Genomic DNA, 20,792 nt, shown 5'->3' with positions numbered 1-20,792 from the left:
CAGTGTAAAATAAAGAAATAACGAAGGGCAGAAAGAAATGAAATGGGAAGCAAACAAACAGATCAAAAAAGCCAAGAGTCGGTATTTCACGGTGGCTACAAAATTGATAAAGCTCTGGGAAGCTGTTCAAGGAAAAAGTGAGAAGGCACAAATATACAACATTAGGAATAAAAGGTGGGATATCATTAGAGATGTGGGAGATTTTACAGAAACAGAAAGACGTGATAAGCAACTTTATGTCAATACATTTGAAAAGTTAGATACATTCTTTAAAAATATAGTTTAATAAAACTGAATAAAGAAACCACTGGCTTCATCAGTGAGTTCTCCCAACATTTAAGGAAGAAATAATTGCAGTTTTTCATAATGTTTTCAAGAGATTAGAGAGAGATGCAGTCCATCTTATGATCCTTGCATAATCTTGATAACAAAACTTAACTGTGTAAGAAAAGAAAATTATAGGACAGTCTTACTTATGACTGTATTTGCAGAAATCCTGTGCAAAGTATTAGCAAACTGAATTTAATAGTATATAAGAAAATAATACATCGTGACCAATTTTAGTTTCCTCCAAGGAACAGAAGCTTAGTTTGGCACATCAGTATTAGCCCATGTAATTAACCACATTAGCAGGTATTTTAAAAACATGTGTGATTATTGAAATAGATGCATAAAAAAGTATTGAATACAATTCAGTATTCATAAATGATTTAAAAACACATATAAAAGATGCCTTTCTTATTCTGATAAGGAGTACACGCAAAAGCCTATAGCAAGCATTGTATTTAATAATGAAGCATTGAGAAACTACAGAGAATGCCATTGCAATTTCTAATCAGCATTGGACTGGGGATCCTAGCTCATGCAATAAGTCAAGGAAAGAATAAATAAATACATACTGATTGAAAAATCTGCTAGATACCTATTTATCTTTCCCCAGCCGGACACCTTTCCTCTTCTCCCTCGAAGTGGCCATGTGACTGAGTTCTGGCCAGTGGAATGAGGAAGAAGTTGACATATGTTGCTTCGAGACCTGGCTCAGAAAAACCTCCTGCGTGATCTGCGAACTTTTCTCTCTATATTCAGTCTGCCTGCTGAATGTTAATGCCAAGGGAAACCTTTGAAGCAACATACTGGAGGTGGTGAAGCTTCTGTCAGCTTAGGCCCCCGAAGAGTTCATGAAGCAGAACGGTTACCATCTCCTTTTTATTAACTGCTTTGCATGATTATGAAAGAAACTCCTATTATGTCCACCCACTGGAATTTCAGGGTTTACTTATTTACCAGGAACTGGTACCTTGAAGTGGAGTGCTACCAAAAAATCTAAGGAAAAACAAAAAACAACAACAAAAAAAACATGGCATTGGCTTAGTAGTTAGACAGCTGGAAGATCTAATATTGGGTCTTGTTTATGGTTGGTAAACAGACCAATTCTCTCCAAATCGTTTTATGAATTCAGTGCAAATCCAAATGAGATCCCAACAGTTTTGTTGTTGTTGTTCTCATTGTTGTCTTTGTGGATCTTAAAAGCTATTCTCGACATTTATAGGGAAATGCAAAAGTCCAAGAAAAGCAAAGATACTTGCATAAGAACAAGAGGATGGGAGGACTTTCTTCCAAATACCGAGTCATTATAAAGCTACAGCTGTTAAGACATTGTGAATCTGATGTAGGGATGGATGAATAGAGAGTTCAGAAACAGACCCACTCATGTCAAAGTATGACAGATGACAAAGTTGGCGTTTCATGGTACTGGGGAAAGAATGGCTTTTTAATCAACAGTGGTAAGATAATTTTCTTATAGGAAGAAAGTTAATTGGATTTCTACCTCACACCATACACAAAAATCAATTCCAAGTAGATTGAATACATGAATGTCAAAGGCAAACGTACGAAACTTCAAGTAGATAGTATCTTCATGACCTTGGGTTTCAGAAGCATTTCCTAAACAAGACGCAAAAGCACTAACCATAAAGGAAAAATATTTGACAAATTTAACTATATCAAACTCTGACAACTTTGGTTCATCAAAAAGCATCATAAAGAAAATGCCAAGAACAAAAAAAAATGAAAAATAAAAAATAAAAGCCAAGATCAGAGAGATTATATTTGATAAAGGATTAGTATTCAGAATATATAAAAAATAGACTTAAATATATATGCAGTATTTTTTTTTTTAGAAAAGACAGACTGCTGAGAGAAAAAATGGGCAAAGAACTTGAATTATGGCAAAGAAACATATAAAATGATAATTAACGTTATTAATCAGGAAAATGCAAATTAAGATCAAGTGAGATTCCATTACACACCAAGCAGACTGACAAAAAGTGAAAATCTGACATTAGCAGACTTTAATGAATTGGCAAGCATTTAGAGCTCCAGGAATTCTTGTGCAGTCATGTGGTTTTGTAAATTGGTACAACTACTCTGGAAAAATAGTTCAGCATGCAGTTAAGTTGAAGACATGCAAACACTATACACCAACAATTCTATTTCTAAGTATCTACTCAAGAGAAACTCATGCATATGTATAAGAGAATACATGTCAAGAATGTTTTTTACAGCCCCAAGCTGGTAATGTTCACTAAGGGTAGAATGTATAAATCCATTGTGGTGCATTCATACAATGGGGTATTACGAAGCCATGAAAATGAAGAAAATGGAAAGACCTCATGATCATAATTGTAAGTGAAAGATTCAAACTATAGTATAATTCCATTTATATTAATGTTAAAAATAGGCTGTATTAGTCTGTTCTCATGCGGCTAATAAAGACATATGTGAGACTGGGTAATTTTTAAAGAAAAAGAGGTTTAATGGACCCAGAGTTCCACATGGCTGGGGAGGCCCACAGTTATGACCAAAGGTGAAGGAGGAGCAAAGGCACATTTTACATGGCAGCAGACAAGACAGTGTGTGTAGAGGAACTGACCTTTATAAAACCATCAGATCTCATGAGACTTATTCACTGCCATGAGAACACCATGGGAAAGACCTGCCCCCCATGATTCAGTTACCTCCCACCACGTCTTTCCCATGACACAGGGGATTATGGGAGCTACAGTTCAAGATGAGATTTGGGAGGGGACCCAGTCAAACCATATCACAGGCCAAACAAAACTAGGTTTATTCTGAATGTGTCTGTGTGCTAAAGAAATTATTGCAAAAACCAGGTGTGGTACAACTAGAGAGACAGAAGGCATTGTCATCAATACAGACACATGGAAGACTCTCAAGGGTACTGGTTGTACTCTCTTTCTTGACATTAGTGGTGGTGATGTGAGTATTCACTTTATAATCAATAATTATAAATAGAGTAGTAGTAGACACTTAACTGTGCATATCTATTTTATGTACTTTTGTACATTTATGTACTTTTCTGTAATTGAATCTGGAAACTACAAAGGTATAATATGTCGATTGCTACTTCTGCTAATATGAACACGATCCATGAGGGACTAGCTTTGTAAATGTGTGTGCACATGTGTGCTTGGTACTGATTTCAATATAAGCATGTTGTAAATCTCATGTAGTGGGGCACTTATGCTGTAAAACTTTAATGAAGCAATGATGTAAAACTTTGGCTGTAAAACTTTAATGATGTAATGACTTGCAATGATGACCTAAAAATTTTACTATTTTGAAAGTTTTCTAATATTTTCATTATTTGGCCAAACTCGGGATTTTAGAACATAAACAGACATGGAGTCCCAAAAGACATTCTAGGACACATAATAATTAAAAAGATTTTCTTTGGCTGCCATAAATAGAATTTCCCTTTTACACAAACAAAATTCACACTATGATAACTTTTTACCTTTCATGAAGAAATCACCACATCTTTTCAAAATAATTTATGGCTGTAGAAGTAATGTGTACTGCTTAATGAAAATCAGGATCTTTCATTTTTCTTTTTGCTTTTAGATATGGAATACATATTTGGCACCTCTGTTATAAAGCAACACTATTTCATCTCCCTTGAGAGGCACTGCATGAAAAAATGCAAAGAACATTGTGCAGATGATAGATAGTGCCCGTATTATGTGGCTGTCTTCCTTTTAGAAGAGAGCCACATGATATCTTTCATAGATCCCTATATTCCACTTTTTTTTTACTTAAATTATATGTATTTACAAATAGGAATAATAGTGGTTAAGATCACGGACTTTGGAGTTGGATGGTTCCAGATGCAGCACTGGCCTTCAGCAGGCAGAGAGCCACATGATATCTTTCATAGATCCCTATATTCCACTTTTTTTTTTTTTACTGAAATTATATATATTTACAAATAGGAATAATAGTGGTTAAGATCACGGACTTTGGAGTTGGATGGTTCCGGATGCAGCACTGGCCTTCAGCAGGCAACCAGCCTCTCTCTGAGTGTCAGTTTCACCTTTGAGGGAGTGTCAGTTTCACATTGGCATTGGGAGAGGGTGGGGAAATGGGTTTACTAATATCCTCCAGGTATTTGCAGAATTGGGTGAATAACATAGTAAAGCACAGTGCCTGGACATAGTGAGAACTCTAGGATTGTTACTACTTTGATGATCCCTCTCCTTCTCTCTCTCTCTCCTTCCTCCTCTTCTTGTCCCTCTCCCTCCCTCCCTCCCTCCCTCCCTCGCTCCTTCCATTCCTTTTGATGAAAAGAGGGCTGTCCATTCATTTATTCAGTGTTTTAAATTAAAAATGAGCTGTCAGTTAAAATGGACAGGATTAAGCTCTCAGATAAAGTGAGATGGTTATATTCATAGGGCTTGTCTCAAACACCTAAGGTAAAGGCAAGGTGCACCGGGAAGTGTCACCTGGATAATAAGAAGTGTCATCTTTCACTGTGAAGGATAGAGGCTCATCCACCTAGGGGAGGACTTCGGGACACCATGGCATGTTTTTTCACAGAGACCCTATTTTCCAGCAGAAGGCAGGAGGCCACCCTGAAGCAGCACCTGGGTGAGCTCTCCCACCAATGCCAGCATCCCTTGTGGTCTTCCTGTGCCACTGCAGCATGCAGGTAGCCTTTGGTGCAGCAGACCATAAGGCAGGATCCGTTTTCTCTTAGCAGCAGTCTATAGAAGAGAAGAATGTGGAGGTCATGCTGGTAGGAGTCACTCTGTTTTCAACCAACATGGATAGTTCTGCTAATGAGATTGCTCCTGTGAAGCTCCCGAAGATAGAGATAGTGATTTCAGACCCTGAGGAGTCGGTCCTGACTTGTCCTGATATTCACTGTCAGCTGGTAACTCCTGGGACCTCGTAAAGTGATCACCTAGCAACAACTCTTAGCATAAACTTCCCTTTAAAGTTCTCATGTTCAGATGCATTTATCATGTCTCCAATCAGGATGGATAAAACAGGGTTGTTATGTAAAGATGATCTGAGGCTTAGGAGGCCCTCTGAGCAGAGGAGAAGTCATCGTCTTATGCTTCATTATATATGAAGCGTTTCTGTTTTCCACTGCTTCTTCCAGCTCTGTCGAGAGGGGGAGAAACCTCAGAGCAGTCTTAGGGTTGTTTGTCCCTTTAAAATCTTCCTTGGAGAAAGTGGATGGAGAAATCTCAAGCAGTTGGTAGATGCCAGGAGGTCAGTTCTCATCAAGAATGCCCCAAAGCCCAGTCCTCATTAATCAGTTTATAGAGTACTATGGAAGAATTTTAAGCAGAAGATATTGTTTCTGAGCCAGTAATTCTCTTTCCACTCAACACTGAAAGCCCACTGCTTGCTTTCCTGGTACGTGAAGACAGCCAAATAGTGTCAATAATTTTTCCTCATAGTTTTTCAAAAGGCAAGTGGAGGGCACAGTGAACTTTGCAACACTTGTTGCATCTGTGGGAAAGGGGGCTCTGGGTCATTGGTTGGTGATTATGCCCACTCAGGGTTCCAGAGAATTCTGTAGCTCCTGGGAGTCTGATCTTTCCACACATCTCTGGTCCCCAGTGTGACTTGTCAAGATGCCTATGTGGTTACACGCCCAACCCACCAGCTTCATGACCCACCAGGTCCCTTGTCAGACCTTGTCCTGCCTCTTCACAGTTCTCAGAACATTCCAAGCTTGTTCTTATTTCTGGGTCTTGGGCTGGGATGCCCCTTCCCCAGCAGGTACCCTACATCTAGAAGCACTTTGTTCCGTTGTCCTCGACTATTTTGCTGTAACTTCTCGTGCATCCATTTTGGAAGGAGAAAGGGCTTTGGTGTTGGGGTGATCAAAGTTTAAATTGCAGGATGGCCATTTACCTGCTATGTGACCTCACGTGGGTCACTGAATGTCTCTGATCCATAATTTCCTTTTTGTCAAAGAGGGTTAAGAATATCTTCTTCACAGGGCTCATGTGAGGATGAAACAAGAAATGATGGCAAAGACCTCGCACAGGGAAGTACAGTGTCAGGCTTGTGACTACTCTTCCCCCTCCCTCCCTCGTCCTGGTTATTCCTTGAGACGAGGGATTATGACCTAATTCTTCTGTAGCCTCCAGAGTGTGGGGGCTACAGTTGACACACGAGAATTCTTTCTGCTGGAGAGAATATATTTATTTGCAGAAAAAGGAAAGACATATAGGAGTTATTCTATCACTCAATAACATTTTTGTGTCCTATCTCAAAATATAATTTTGGTTAATTTTGCCCTCTGGAGAACAGCATTATAAAGCGTGTTTAGATCGATTTATGACAGTCAAATATTTCGTTTGTTTTGTGATTCAGTGGGTAGACAAGCAGGGCCACTTCTTGTATTCCCAGCCGCTCCTGGATGTTGGTTCTTTCTTCTGGGTTTTCAGTCTGTTGAGCTTCCAGTCATCTTTCCCAGTGAAGCATCTTTCTCATCTGGGCTTCAGGCTTGAGGGTAACATGCTCATCCTCTTGAGAAGTGGGCATCAGGGCTTTGACACAGATGCTGCCTGGGTTGCAGCTGCTTTTGCAAGCAGTACCAGTTCCTTCCTAGTCCCTGAAGGCACCACACTGCTCCGCAATCCTTACCTTTGTTCTACCTTTACCCTTGGCGCCCACCTGCTGCCAAGACAAGTCACTTCCTTGATACAGCCTTTGAGACGTAGGCCCCTTCCCCACTGATCACACGAACTTACCCACTCCCTTTCTGAACCCTTGCATTTTTTTAACCTGCACAGATTTTCCCTTAACACCTCTAATACTTGACTACGCCTGCTGGTCTCTGTTTCCCCTGACTATATTAGGAATGTGACTAGCTGAAACATGCTACTGGGTCCAATTCCTGAATCCCAGTGCCTGGTTCATTTTCACGACAACATGGTGGCCTACAGGGGATCTATGGCAACCCTGTGGCTGTTTCACTCTGGGGCACTGTCACACTCAGATAGAAAGTGACCATCATCCACCCTTCAGCTGCTGAGACTGGCAGAAAATGCTCTTTGCTGACTTTAAGTTGCAGGCTAGATGGGTAGATGACTTTAGTCATAGGTGCAGGACTCCTGCTACGTGCCAAGCACCGTGCCAGGAATTTACACAGATATTGTCTCATTTCCTCATCTGCCAAGGGAGGAATGATAAAACCTTCCATACAGGTATCTCCTTAGGACCCAAGGAAATACTATGTATCATAGTGCATTACATGTGACAATTGGAGTAGATCGTTGTTTAAATATTTCATGTAAAAGTCTGTATTCATAGAACATCTAGTATGATCCAAGACCTGTGATAAATCTACCTGAGTTCAAAGATATTTGTTGTAATTAAAACAGGCAAATAAAAACAGATATATTTCATGCTTGTTTAAAGAAAATGCTGTAAACAGAAAATTAAAACAAGCACTTAGCAACACATCAGGCGCAGGGACCATATGAAAAGTGTCAAAATGTCTCAGCATTGTGCCCAGTTTGACGCTGGCACTGTCGTCTGGTGACCAGGTAACCCTCCCTGTTTTCCACTTTCCCAGGTATGCGTCAGGGGAATGACCATGGCACTCAGTACCGCTCGGCCATCTACCCGACCTCTGCCAAGCAAATGGAGGCGGCCCTGAGCTCCAAAGAGGACTACCAAAAGGTACGGGTTGCTGGGCTCCTGGCCCCTGGCTTAGGCCACCATGACTAGGGCCAGGTTCTGATTTTAGAGGGGAGTCTCCTGCTTTTCAATTGGAATTGTGTTTTATTTGCGCATCTCTTAGAAATTTCTGTCAGCCTCTAGGAGTGGAGCCATTGTGTCCAATACATGTGCTAAAATGAGGTTTTAAGAGTAGGCCTGGGCCAGGGCCAGTGGCTCATGCCTGTAATCCCAGTACCTTGGGAGGCCGAAGCAGAAGGATGCTTGAGGCCAGGAGTTCGAGACCAGCCTGGGCAACACAAAGAAACCCCATCTCTACAAAAAATACAAAAATAAGCCAGGCATGGTGGCCTGCACCTATCGTCCCAGCTACCTGGGAGGCTGAGTTGGGAGGATCGTTTGAGCCTGGGAGGTCAAGGCTGCAGTGACCTGTGATTGCACCACTGCACTTCAGTCTGGGTGACAGAGCAAGACTCTGTCTCAATGTAAACAAAAAAAAGAGTAGGCCCTTATGTGTTTGCCTTTGCATCACTCATCTGGATGAAGATACAGCCTGGTAAAATAAGTATTTTTCCTTCTCTCTTTATTTCTGTCTCTGTCTGAAACTCTCTCTTTTTTTCTTCCCTCTGTATTAGTTTTACAGGGCTATTGTAGCAAACAATCACAGTGTGGTTGGTTTAAACAGCAGACATTTATTTTCTCTCAGTTCTGGAGGCTGGAAGTCCAAGATCAAGGTGTCGGCAGGGCTGGTTCCATCTGAGTGCTGTGAGGGAAGGATCTGTTACAGGCCTCTCTCCTTGGCTTCTAGATGGCTGTCTTCTCCATGTTTATATTCACATCACCCTAGTTTTATGTGCATGTGTTTCTGTGTCCAAACTTCTTGTTTTTACAGTCTCTAGTCATATTGGCTTAGTGCTAACCCTGATGACCTCATTTAACTTAATTACCTCTGTAAAGACCCAGTCTCCAAGGAAGGTCACATTCTGAGGTTTTAGGACTCCAACATATCTTTTGGAGGGAGACACGATTCAACCTGTAATGCTTTCTCTCTCATAACAGTAAATGGAATTATGATAAAAGTAGTTCTCAGAAATATATACATGATATTACAAAACAATTATTTTCACGATTGTATACCATTTTTTAAAATCTTCCAGTAGAGGTTTAGTTGTTTTAAAAACAACTTGAGTTGCTTTTGTTTTTAGAACTTTGTGATGGTACTTAGATTTTATTTATCTTTATATTTTCTGATGTGGATTTGCATTTGACAGTAGAGCTAGAAGCTACTATAAAGCTGATCTATGTTAGAATTAGGTAAAAAGTCAGGTATGCAACAGCCCCCAGGAATGAGTGAGTTATCCCCTTATCCTGAATGGTGACAGAGATTGCAGAGACGAGGAGGCTGTAACTAGAGTGTCCTCTGATGAGCAAGTAGTAGGATGGGTGACTCATGGTCAGTTCGACTGTGATGAGTGGAGAGGCCTGAGGGAGGTGCTGACAGAGCCCATTCCTTCCTTGGCCCCTTATACCTCCCTTCCATGCTGGTCATTGTAGGCAGACTGTGAGTTGGCCCCCAGTGCTCTGTGCCCATTTGTAATTCATCTCCTTGAATATGGGCTGCATTTAGCAACTCACTTCTAATGAATGACAGCAGTGATGGGAGTGATGGGAGCACTGTGAGACTAGGTCATTAAAAGATTATGGCTCCTATTGTGAAAGCTCTCTCTTACTGTCAGAGAGAGGGTAGGGGAAGCCAGCTGCCATGTCATGAAGCAGCCCTGTGCAAAGGCTTACATGACAAGGACAAACCTGCCAAGAACCACGTGAGTGAGCTTCGAAGGCCCTCAACCCCAGTCAAGCCTTCAGATGAGACTGCAGCCCTGCCTGACAGTTTGATTACAGGCTCATGAAGGACCTCGAGCCAGAGGCACCCAGCCAAGCTGTGCCACAGAAGCTGTGAGATAATAAATGTGTATACTTTGAAGCTGCTAAGTTTTAGAGTAATTTAAGTATGCTTATATTTCCATTCTGAAAACCTTTTACCTATATATTCTTTCTCTTATCCCTTCGTCATAATGGCTTTTCTAACAGTGGTGGGCTAACCTGGCCATTTATGGTGGTGGTTACACATGTAGGCTCTAGCATCAAATTTTCTCAATTCACGTGTCATCTGTGCATTTTATTATCAAGTACCTGCTACTTAGGAAGCCATATGTTCTATTTGACTCAAGCAGACCTGTGAGGATGAGGGAGACCCCATTATCTCCATTTTCCAGATGCTCAAAGACAGAGAGCAATGACCTGAGAATAAATGAAGTTAAAGAGAAGTAAGACTGGATGCAGGGAGATGAGTTGGGCAGCTATTATAGGATTCCGGGCCAGAAATAATGGAGTCTTTGTCTAGGATGGTGGAAGTATGGGTGGGAGGGAGGGATATTTAGGAAGTAGAAAGACTAGAACTTGGAACTTCATTGGAAGTGGAGAGTCAATAAGAGGGACAGGTCCAGGTCTAGGTCATGGCTGGTGATTCTCACTAGGTTTCTGGCTGGTGATTTCCTGTACAAATGTACAGAGAAGCAGAGGCAGATTTGTGGGGAAGGTAAGTTGTGAAAGTGCAGAGCCTCAGATACCCATGACATGTGCATCCAAGGGGCTGTTGGGAGGAGCCATGGGTTGTTTCTGCCTTGCAGGGAGGATTGTTAGGACTGCTAACTGGGCTAATGCTTGTGAAACACAGGGCCTAGCACACAGTAAGTACCTCATAAACAGGAACCCTTATTATTATTGGGAGTTATCAACTTAGATTTGGTAAATGAAACCCCAGTTGCTGATAAGATCACTTGGGAAAAGTAATGAGATAAAAGCAGAAGAGGAGGGTGCAGTGACTCACGCCTGTAATCCCAGCACTTTGAGAGGCTGAAGCGGGTGGATCATGAGGTCAGGAGTTCGAGACCAGCCTGACTAACATGGTGAAACCCCGTCTCTACTAAAAATACAAAAATTAGCCAGGTGTGGTGACATGCACCTGTAATCCGAGCTGCTCAGGAGGCTGAGGCAGGAGAAACGCTTGAACCCAGGAAGCGGAGGTTGCAGTGAGCAGAGATTGCACCACTAAACTCCAGCGTGGGCAACCGAGTGAGACTCCCTCTCAAAAAAAAAAAAGGGCAGAAGAGAGAGGACTTAGTACCCGAGGAACTAATTCCTCTACTTGAGCAGTGGGAGGGGAAATGTCCAACCAGGCAGGACACTACACTGGGCAGCACAGGAACCAACCCCAACCAAGAACTTAAAAAGTGGTTCAATTGTTTCATCCCACTGTATTTAATTATAAAGGCAGTACTTATAACTAGTACTAAAAGTCGCATATGATAATGCCATCTATAAATTGCCTAGTGTAATGATTCATAGTTCTCTAGGGTACCAACAGTAATTCCAAGAGACTCTGGAAGCATACTGCCCTCTAGAATACTGGAAATCTGATGATATCCTGGTGTTTGCAATGAAGATTTTCAGTTCAAGGCCAGTGCCTTCCATGTGACTGTGAAGAGGCTTAACACCGAATTTTCGAGTTTCTATCCCAATATAGTTTCTACCCTCAGTTTTGAAGGGAACCCACATTGATTTTAGATAAGTGATGTCCATAGGAGGTAAAATTTAGGTATTATATAATTAATTAATGAGCTGCTATAATTATCCTTTCATTATTTTCGTAGTTTTGGAAAGATTAATCTTGTAGGCAGTTGTGCTGACCAGATGTTTTCTGGGTGTTCTGAACCTAAGCATATGGGAATTAAATGTGTGTGTGCGCGCGCGCGCGTGTGTGTGTGTGTGTGTCTGTGTCTGTCTGTCTGCATGTCTGCGTGTCTATGTGTCTGCTTGGCTTTTAAAAGTAGGATCTATTTTTTAAATAAAGACTGGGGACTCCTGTGCCTTTAGCATCCGGATAGCCGTTGCTGCTCACATTACCGCATATAAACTGCTTAATCACCAACTCAAGGGACAAATGCTGTCACATGTCTTTTATGGTTTTGCATAAATAAAACTGACCCTAGATTCCACTGGGAGATGAGTTGAAAGTTCAGTGTTTTCATACCAGCTAATTGACTGAAACCCAGAGTAGTGACTAGACCAGTGCTTCCTTCCAACACCACTCTCCTTTCCGCCATGATGCTGTGGTCTCTTCGCACTGTCCAGTGGAGGACCTCTGGGCACATGTGGCTGTTGACCACTTGAAATAGTGGCTCACTGACTCAGTTCCCCAGTGGCTAGTGTGACTGAGGAACTGAATCTTTTGATTAATTTCAATTTATATTTAAATGGCCACATATGGCTGGTGGCTACCATATTAGAGAGCATAGCAGTTCATTAAGGGGTGAGCCTGTGCATGTGTGCCCATGTCTGTGTGCATTGTAGAGGGGTGGGGCACATCAGTCTGGATCCCTGGTCCTCTGCTCTCACTATGGCCTATCCCAAGGGCACAGGACGGCCATGGAACATGGGCCTTCCTACCCATCAAAGTGCTGCACCGGGAACTGCTCTCCCCTTTTTCTGCCTGGAGAGCACAGCATGAGGGTCAAGTTGTTTTCCTTTGCAGGAACCAAAGTGCCTCTTTGTGTACCCCATCCTGGTGAGCACTAGGGCTAACTGGACACCTGTGCCCAGGTGACCACTGATTTTCAGCTGAGCTTAGCCTGGGCCCCACAGAAGGCAGAGCCCAAGCCAGAGGCTTGTGTGTGAGGCCTCACTGAGGTATGTGGTTCCAGGGAGCAGGAATAAGACTGGGGAGGAAAAGGAGGAAGACCCCATACAAACTAGCCCCTGCTACTGGTAACTGGTTGTTTGAACCTTATGAAATGGCTAGGCATTCGGGGGAAGACAAGGAAGCATATTTCCATTGAATGCCATCACCCATAGGTTGATTCTGCACTTCTGGGCTGCACATGTGTGAGCTCAGGATACTGTGTGCCAGGGCAGGAGGCAAGAGACGAGGCGCATGGTGTTGAGTGTAAGATTGGGCAATGCAGGTGCATAAAAGCTGCACAAAGTGAACGGGGGTCCTTGCAGAACTGGGTACTGCGGCTGGCCTAGCAAGAGGCAGATGGGGCCACAGGGATCTAAAGTGATGCATTAGCGTCCTCTGGGTCCACTGTCTCTAAAGGGTCCTTCTCACCCCAATCCAGGGAAGGCAGCTGACTGCAGTGGCTCAGGAATGATTTGCCATGATGGAATGACTTTCTGGCACCTCTGATAGAGGTGAGAAAGAAAATCACAGTTCAATTTTAGCAGAGTGCATCCTGCTACAGTCATATGGTGATATAATATGTACTTTTATATAGGTTATATACCATAATTGTATATAGTATGTATATCTATATAATATCTAGCTATATAATAATAATAGTAATACTATTAGAACAGCAACAACAGCACCAACAGAGTACTTCCTAAGTGCTAATCAACTACTGTTTTAAGTCATGTACAGATCTTAGATGTTTATCTGTATACGTATATATGTTTAGCTGTAGATGTGTATCTATGTCTTAATATAAAGTTAAATGCATTCATGTATTTATGAGGCCCTTTTAAGTTTTGAAACTTGAATGAATTTCTGACTGTTCGTTCAGTTGATATAAATGATAATACAAACACTACAAAATCAACAATTTGAAATGCCTATGACAGGTGATGTTATTAGCTTTGATACCATAAAAAGGTTGATCAGTGCTTTAGCCTTTACCTTAAAAAGTTATGTGGTTTCTAATACATTCACAAAATGGGGAAAATTGTTGATCTAACCAATTGCTTTATCCACTGAGGGAGGGAGAGCAGGGAGCTGAAGAAGTGACCCCTGGACTGGGCTTTCCTGTGTTTTATATCTAGGGTAGCCTTGAACAAGCTCCTGAAACCACAGAGGTGTTTAAGGTAGGGAGGGTCATTTCTTAATACTACTGGATTAGGGTCTAGAACTCTGTACTCTAGTCAGAAACATTTAGTTTGATTTCTAAAAGTGGGGAAATTCTGCATGTGACTCATTCTGTTCATTTTATATATACTGCTTTCCTCTTCAAAAGGCTTGGTGTTTCTGGCCCCATCACTACATTCGGGCCATTTATCTTCTTTGAGCGCTGATGGGACCCCTACACACTAACTGTAATGTTGACTTAGGTTACTAATTTGATAGTCTTCTTCACTAGCCTGCCCCCAGTGACCCCCTAGTAACCAGCTTCTTCAGCAACTTCTTTATATGTGAAGTTTGGAGTGACAGTATTGCTTACTACAGAGCAGCCATTTGAACAAAAAATTAGCTGATTTTATCACAGGGACCAATTGTTGAGCTAATTAGATATGCAGTACTGCTGAGGAGCCAGAAACCAAAAGTGATTTTCCATTGAAACTGTGGTTTTCTGCAAAGTTGGCTGTGTTGTGGATACCAGCCTCACCAGCAACTCTCAGAGTTTTGGCTGAAGAAGTTTGCTAGTTTCTAATCCGATTAAAAGAGGCAGGAAAGACTTAAGGAGGAGGATGGCGTCTTAAGGAGTGAAACTTGAACTTCACGCTAGTTTTGCTGACCTTGAACATGCTGGATTCTGCTTACAGAATTTGACAGCTGCTTCATATCTTTGGTGAGCTGAAGACTTTGCATAAAATGTAGGGGGTTGTTTTTGCCTTCAAGGAGAAGAGTTCATAATCTTTTCTTAGCCTCCTTAAAAAAAAAAAAAAAAAAAAACATTTTTCCTCAAACCTTTGGTGGAATTATTTGCTTATAGCACTAATTGTAAGACATCATCTAATGTGTTATTGTTTTTGGATTATCAAATATGGACAGTTTACCTCCCAAGTGAACCCATCACAAGAAACATTTCCCGATATCCTAAACTGAATGTGGCCTTCGGTAGAGTGAGGGCGGTTCATCTGTGATCTTCCATCCTGAGAATGTGACCCCAGCTCATTTAGGAATTCAGTCTTTCCCCACTGAGAAATTATGTTTCTTGAAATGTGAAAGCAAATCTAAAGAGCATTCTCCTGGCCATGTGACCTGGTTCCTTCTCCCAGCTTTTCAAGTTTCGTAAACAGTAAGCACAATGCTTTCTCTGGGTATTTCTCTCGTGAAAAAGAGAAAAGAAAAGCAGCGTTTTCCTTTGCATATATTTTACAATATTTTAAGTTCTAATAAGGATAAAATGTTTCTGGAGTCAATGTTAAATTACCCACTGTGTTTCAAATATAAAACAGTGTTTTAAAGGCTGTCTCTATCTGTCTCTTAGTGTTCGCCCACCCATCCATCCATCCACCTACCTGTCCCTATCGTCAATATATAGCTACAGTCTTTAAATATTTGCCATAATTTTATCTTAAACTTCAACTATCTAGCAATTTATTATCTATCATCTCTGTGTTTGTTTATAACTAATACAGGGTCATTTTAAAGAAAAGTTCCCAAAGTGAAAGGTAAAAAAACAGTATACGTGTACGAATGGGTTCCAGCTAGCATTTTTTAGAATAAAGGTTCCGTTTTGATTATTTAATTTTCTTCCCACTTAGATTGCAGCCAGATATTTAGTGACTCCCTATGCTCTTCAGTTAAGCCCTGACAAACTGTGGTTTGACTAGTGTGTGTGTTTTGTTGCGGGGAGGCGGGGAGGAAGAAGACAGTGTCATTACCAAATTACTTACTTGGCCGGGTGCGGTGGCTCACGCCTGTAATCCCAGCACTTCGGGAGGCCGAGGCAGGTGGATCACAAGGTCAGGAGATGGAGACCATCCTGACTGACAAGGTGAAACCCTGTCTCTACTAAAAATACAAACAGTTAGTCAGGCGTGGTGGCGGGTGCCTGTAGTCGCAGCTACTCGGGAGGCTGAGGCAGGAGAATGGCGTGAACCCGGGAGGCGGAACCTGCAGTGAGCTGAGATTGTGCCACTGCACTCCAGCCTGGGCGACGGAGCGAGACTCCGTCTCAACAACAACAACAACAACAACAACAACAAAACCTACTCACCTGTGCTACTAATGCAGTCATTGCCGCTTTTCTTTAGCATAGTTTGAATGCCATCTCTATGGTATTTTTTTTTTTTTTTTTGCATCAGTGACACTCTGAGTGTAAATGACACTCAAATTTAGGGTCTAGAACTACCCTGTGGACTCCAGATCCCCATAACAAACTGTCTACTTGTTATCTCCACTTGTTTGTCCACGTAATATTTTCTAAAATGAAGGTTTGATTCTTGCGACCCCCTGTAAACAAGCCCCATGGCTTCCTCCTCCCTCCCCACTGATTGACACCCTTCCTCATCGGGTCATCATTTAACTTGCCTAACTAAGTAAGATCCTCAGAAGTGATCCCTGCCTCATTCCTTTCCCTCGCCTTTTCCCTCCAATGAATCAGATTAACAGATTCTACCCCTAAAAGACATCCCCACTGTGCTTGCTTCTCTCATTTTCTCTCATGTTCACTCTCATGATTTAAGCCACCATTATCTGTTCCTGGACCACTGAACTTCGTAACTTTCCATGATTATGACCACGCGCACAGGCAGCAGCGTGATCTTCCTCAGTATAACTTGGGTCCTTTCCCTTCCCTGTGTCAGCATTTTCCATGGCATCTCTACTGTATTTGGAATGAAATCTGAACTCCTTCAGATGGTCTACCAGGTCCTTCAGAGTCATGTCGCCATCTTCCCATAAGACATCTGTAACTTCTAATCAGAGAGCCTAATTACCATAGTATATCTAAGATGTAACCTATAATTCTTGAAGTTCAGAACCTTTGAGTAAGGCTCAAGAACTTTCTAGAGAACTGGGGACTCACTATGAGAACCACAGGGACTCAGGAAATCTTACTGTTGTGGAGTGAACCTCATCAAGAATGGTTTTATATTTCTTTGTATTTCAAAGTTGATCCCTGCGTGGACTCACTGTTGCCACAGAGAGACCAAATTCCGAGGCTGTGGACTTGCTGCCTGGTTGAGGCTATGCTGTATATTAAAAGGAAGGATTAACCATCGTGTTCTTGACCCTAAAGGCTATCCTGCAAACTCTCTTGACACCAAAGTTGCTATTATGATCATGCAACATTATTTGGTTGGATTAAGTCAGTGGGTGGTACGTGAAACTGCCTTCCTCTCACTGCTTTGCCAAATCTCTGACTTTTTTGTCCCTGTGTTAATATCCTATAGCTACTATGACAAATTACCACAAACTGGATGGCTTAAAAACAACAGGGGTTTATTCTCGCATAGTTCTAGAGGGCAGAAGCCCAAAGTCAATTTCCGCGGACCCAAATCAGGGCACCAGCTGGGCTCTGCTCCCCCGGGGGCTCCAGGGAATAATCCCTCCCCGCATCTTCCAGCTTCTGTTGGGTGCCACCATCCATGGCCTGTGGCTGCATCACTCGTCTCTGCCTCTGTGGCCACCTGCCTCATCCTCTTCTGTGCATCTGATGTCGTCCTGTATCTCTCCAATAAAGACACTTACAGTTGCATTTAGGGCCCATCCAGGTAATCCAAAATAATCCCCCATCTTAACATCCTTATTTAATCCCATCTGTGAAATCTCTGCCATATAAAATAACATTCACACGTTTTAGGGGATTGGAACATGAACATTTTGGGGGAGACCATTTTTCAGATGACCACAGGCCCCATAATCTGGTCTCCAACCGGCCAGTGTCATGTGTCCACCCCAAAATGGGAGACTGAAATTGGGGGTTCTTACCCAGGCTGCTTAGGAGAGGTGGGCCTTGTTCACTAGGTGGGAGCCCATCTGGCTTGCCCTGAACCCCAGAAGGCACTCAGGTTTTCCAGCGAGATGGGATTTGATTTCCTCTCTCTTGGGGGGGAGGGGGGTCTTTATCTAGTTTTGAAGAGAGGTGAAAATTTGCAGAAGTTTATCCCCTTTCATACATCTCTACCTTCAAAAAAGACCCAGTTTTACTGCTATACTACTGAAATAAAGTGGCATACCAAAAATAACAGTAGAAAAAAATAAATCCTAAGAGCTAGAAGGATATTTGGGAGAGAAAAACGTGTGTGTGTGTGTGTGTGTGTGTGTGTGTGTGTGTGTGTGCGCGCGCGCGCACGCAAAAAGCATTTGGATGTTTGGCAAGAGTGGTCTTAGTCACTTATTCTCTTTGAGCCCTGACTTAATTTCTCTGATACCAATTTTTAAATGATCTAAGCGTAGATAACAAAATTTCCTAATAGGTTCGTTATAAGAATTAAATGTGATATACACACACACAAACAAGCTGGCATGCAGTAGTGACCCAATATACATTATTGAAGCTGAGCCCCTTCAGTTTTATGATCCAGAAAATAGTTTTAATTATACCAACCCAAATGAGAGAAATTAAATATACTCAATGAGTATTTAGCCATGCTATAACCATCATAATATAACTGAACCCGATAGTTCCCCAGCAAGAGGTACATACAGATCCTTTGTGTTTTCTTTTCAACATCTATAGGCTGAAAATGTCTTTTTCTCCTTACTGTCCCCTGCCCATGTTCCTCAGTAAATTAATTACCTTATCAAATATTAATTATATACAGATTCATTGCCAGACTTGCGTTACAGTTGCTTTAAACAAAGCTATCTGAGGCAAGGTCTTGTGAAGTTTGTGGTAATAAACCATCCCACATACAGTCACAAAAGCTCACATGTGACAAATGCTCTTTTCTGCAGAGAATTTCCTAGGAACTCTTCTCCCATTTTCTGCATTAAGTAAGCTTGTAGGGGGCTTGCATTCACCTGTGTGTCCCCAATGCCTGGTGCTGTGCTGGGCACCTCGTGATTGTCAACAAATATCTGTTGACCTGAACTGAAGTGATGTAGCATATAAAGAATCCCATTTTGTTGCCGTTTGTTACGGACTGAATATCTGTGTCCCCCCAAATTCATATGTTGAAGCCTTTACCCCCAGTGTGATGGTGTTTGGACTTGGGGCCTTTGGGAGGTGATCAGGGTTAGATGAGGTCCTGAGCTGGAGCTCCCGTGATGGGACTACTGTCCTTATACGAAGACACACCAGGGAGCAGGCTCTTGAGAACTGTATTGTTGTGTTTCTTGCTGCACACAGAAGTCATGTGAGCACAAATAGAACTGCCTGGAAGCCCTGAGAAGAGGTCTTAGAATAAACCTACCTTGCCAGAACCTTGATCTTGGACTTCTCAGCCCCCAGAACTGTAAGAAAGAGAAGCCTGTTATTGAAGCCACCTAGTCTGTGCTATTTTGTTATGGCAGCCCGAGCTGACAAGAGAGCCCTGTTTTGTGTGCTGCACTCCATGGAGGGGTGGGCAGAGGCACTGGCTTGGAGGAGAACACCTGGCTGGAGCCCTGGCTCCGCCTCTAGTGACCGTGACCTTGGAGAGGTCTCTATGGCCCTACTTCTTCTTTTGTAAAATGGGAAAAATAAGAACAGTGGAATGTTGTATGCCTTTTCAGTGCTTTCTCCTGTATTTTGCTGGATAAACGTCACAGTCACACACAGGCTAGGGCAGGATCTGTTCTCTGACTTGCCTATGAGGAAACTGAAGCTCAGAGGTGTTCATTCACATTCCCAACATGACCCCCATAGTAAATGTAGAGAGCTAGAGTCATTTGACACTGAATTCCATAAGCTTTTCACCCATGCTGTGTGGAGATACATGCTAATCTGTCAAGCATTTTACGAATACAGTCATCCTTTGGTATCCAACGGGGATTGCTTCCAGGACCCCCTGCAGATACGAAAATCTGATGATGCTTAATCCCTTATATAAAATGACATTTACATATAACCTATGCACAATCTCTCGTGTACTTTAATCTCTAGATTACTTATACCTAATACAATGCAAATGCTATTAATATATAAAAATAGTTATGCTGTATTCTTAAAATTTGTATTGTTGTATTGTTTTTATTCGTTTATTTATAATAATTTTGATCTGTGGTTGGATGAATCCATGGATGCAGAATACAAGGATATGGAGGGCCGAATGTATCAGGGTTTAATGGGTGACTGCAGAGGTAAGGCTGTCTACAGTGACTTCATCCTGCCTTTCTAGAGATCCTCAAATTTCCAACCATAGTTACAATATAGGATCAGCAAATCTTCCTTTCTGTGATGAATTGAGAAAATGCCATGGTTATCTCTGTTTCTTTGTTCGCAGGGAAATGGGTAAGTTGCATGCTAGAAGCATCCCTTCTCGGTCTATTGTATTCTCTGTGCTGCAATGTTTAAAACCCATCTGAGTACCGAAAGACTGTTGTTTTCCCCAACACTGAAACATCATTTATTTGCATTGGAAGACCCTAAATAGACATGGCTAAATGTCAGTTGATACTTTATGGTTTGGGGATTACATAGCTCTTCTTCGTCTTTAAAAAAAATTTTTTTTTTATTTGTACTGTTGTTTAAAGCATGAAGTTATGATTTAAAATGCCCATGGAAAAACCCTGAATAATTCATTGACTTACCTTAGTCAAAAAGAAAAATCCCCCCTCCCCACCGTATGCCTAGCAATAGGGATAAAATTCCTCTTAGTCCCTTTCTGTAGCTTTGAGGTTAAAATTACGGGTGTTATTATGAACTCTAAATAAGAACCTGTGAAATAAATATTTTAAAAGTGGCCATTTCTGGGAGGCAGGCACCCATATCTCTCTATGCAGCCATGTAGACGGCTAGATCGTAGGCACAATGCTTTAGTTGCATGTGGGTGATTATTTTCATTTCCACTTATTATTGTGTGCTAGACTCCCTGTGTATGAGTACAGATTGCCCTTTCTTGCACTGTATTTAGAAATCTCT

At 41.9% G+C, this 20,792-nt stretch overlaps 1 protein-coding gene across 12 annotated transcripts in view; it reads left to right on the top strand.

Moving 5' to 3' along the window:
• The window catches only part of MSRA (methionine sulfoxide reductase A), a 374,966-nt gene that overhangs the window by 260,588 nt on the left and 93,586 nt on the right, over positions 1 to 20,792 (top strand). For 11 of the 12 annotated variants that reach the window (XM_032162485.2, XM_032162487.2, XM_032162484.2 and 8 more), the window contains one exon: positions 7,901 to 8,007. The exons of the other annotated variant lie outside the window; for it this stretch is intronic. In XM_032162485.2, coding sequence (XP_032018376.1) covers positions 7,901 to 8,007 — 107 coding nt within the window. The remainder of the gene's footprint in view (positions 1 to 7,900; positions 8,008 to 20,792) is intronic. 12 annotated transcript variants of the gene reach the window in all.

The sequence above is a fragment of the Hylobates moloch genome, unplaced genomic scaffold (assembly GCF_009828535.3).
Source record: "Hylobates moloch isolate HMO894 unplaced genomic scaffold, HMol_V3 SCAFFOLD_8, whole genome shotgun sequence".
NCBI classification, from domain to species: Eukaryota; Metazoa; Chordata; class Mammalia; order Primates; family Hylobatidae; genus Hylobates; species Hylobates moloch.
Note: the sequence above shows the minus strand (reverse complement) of the source record. Positions and strands in the feature narration are given on the sequence as shown.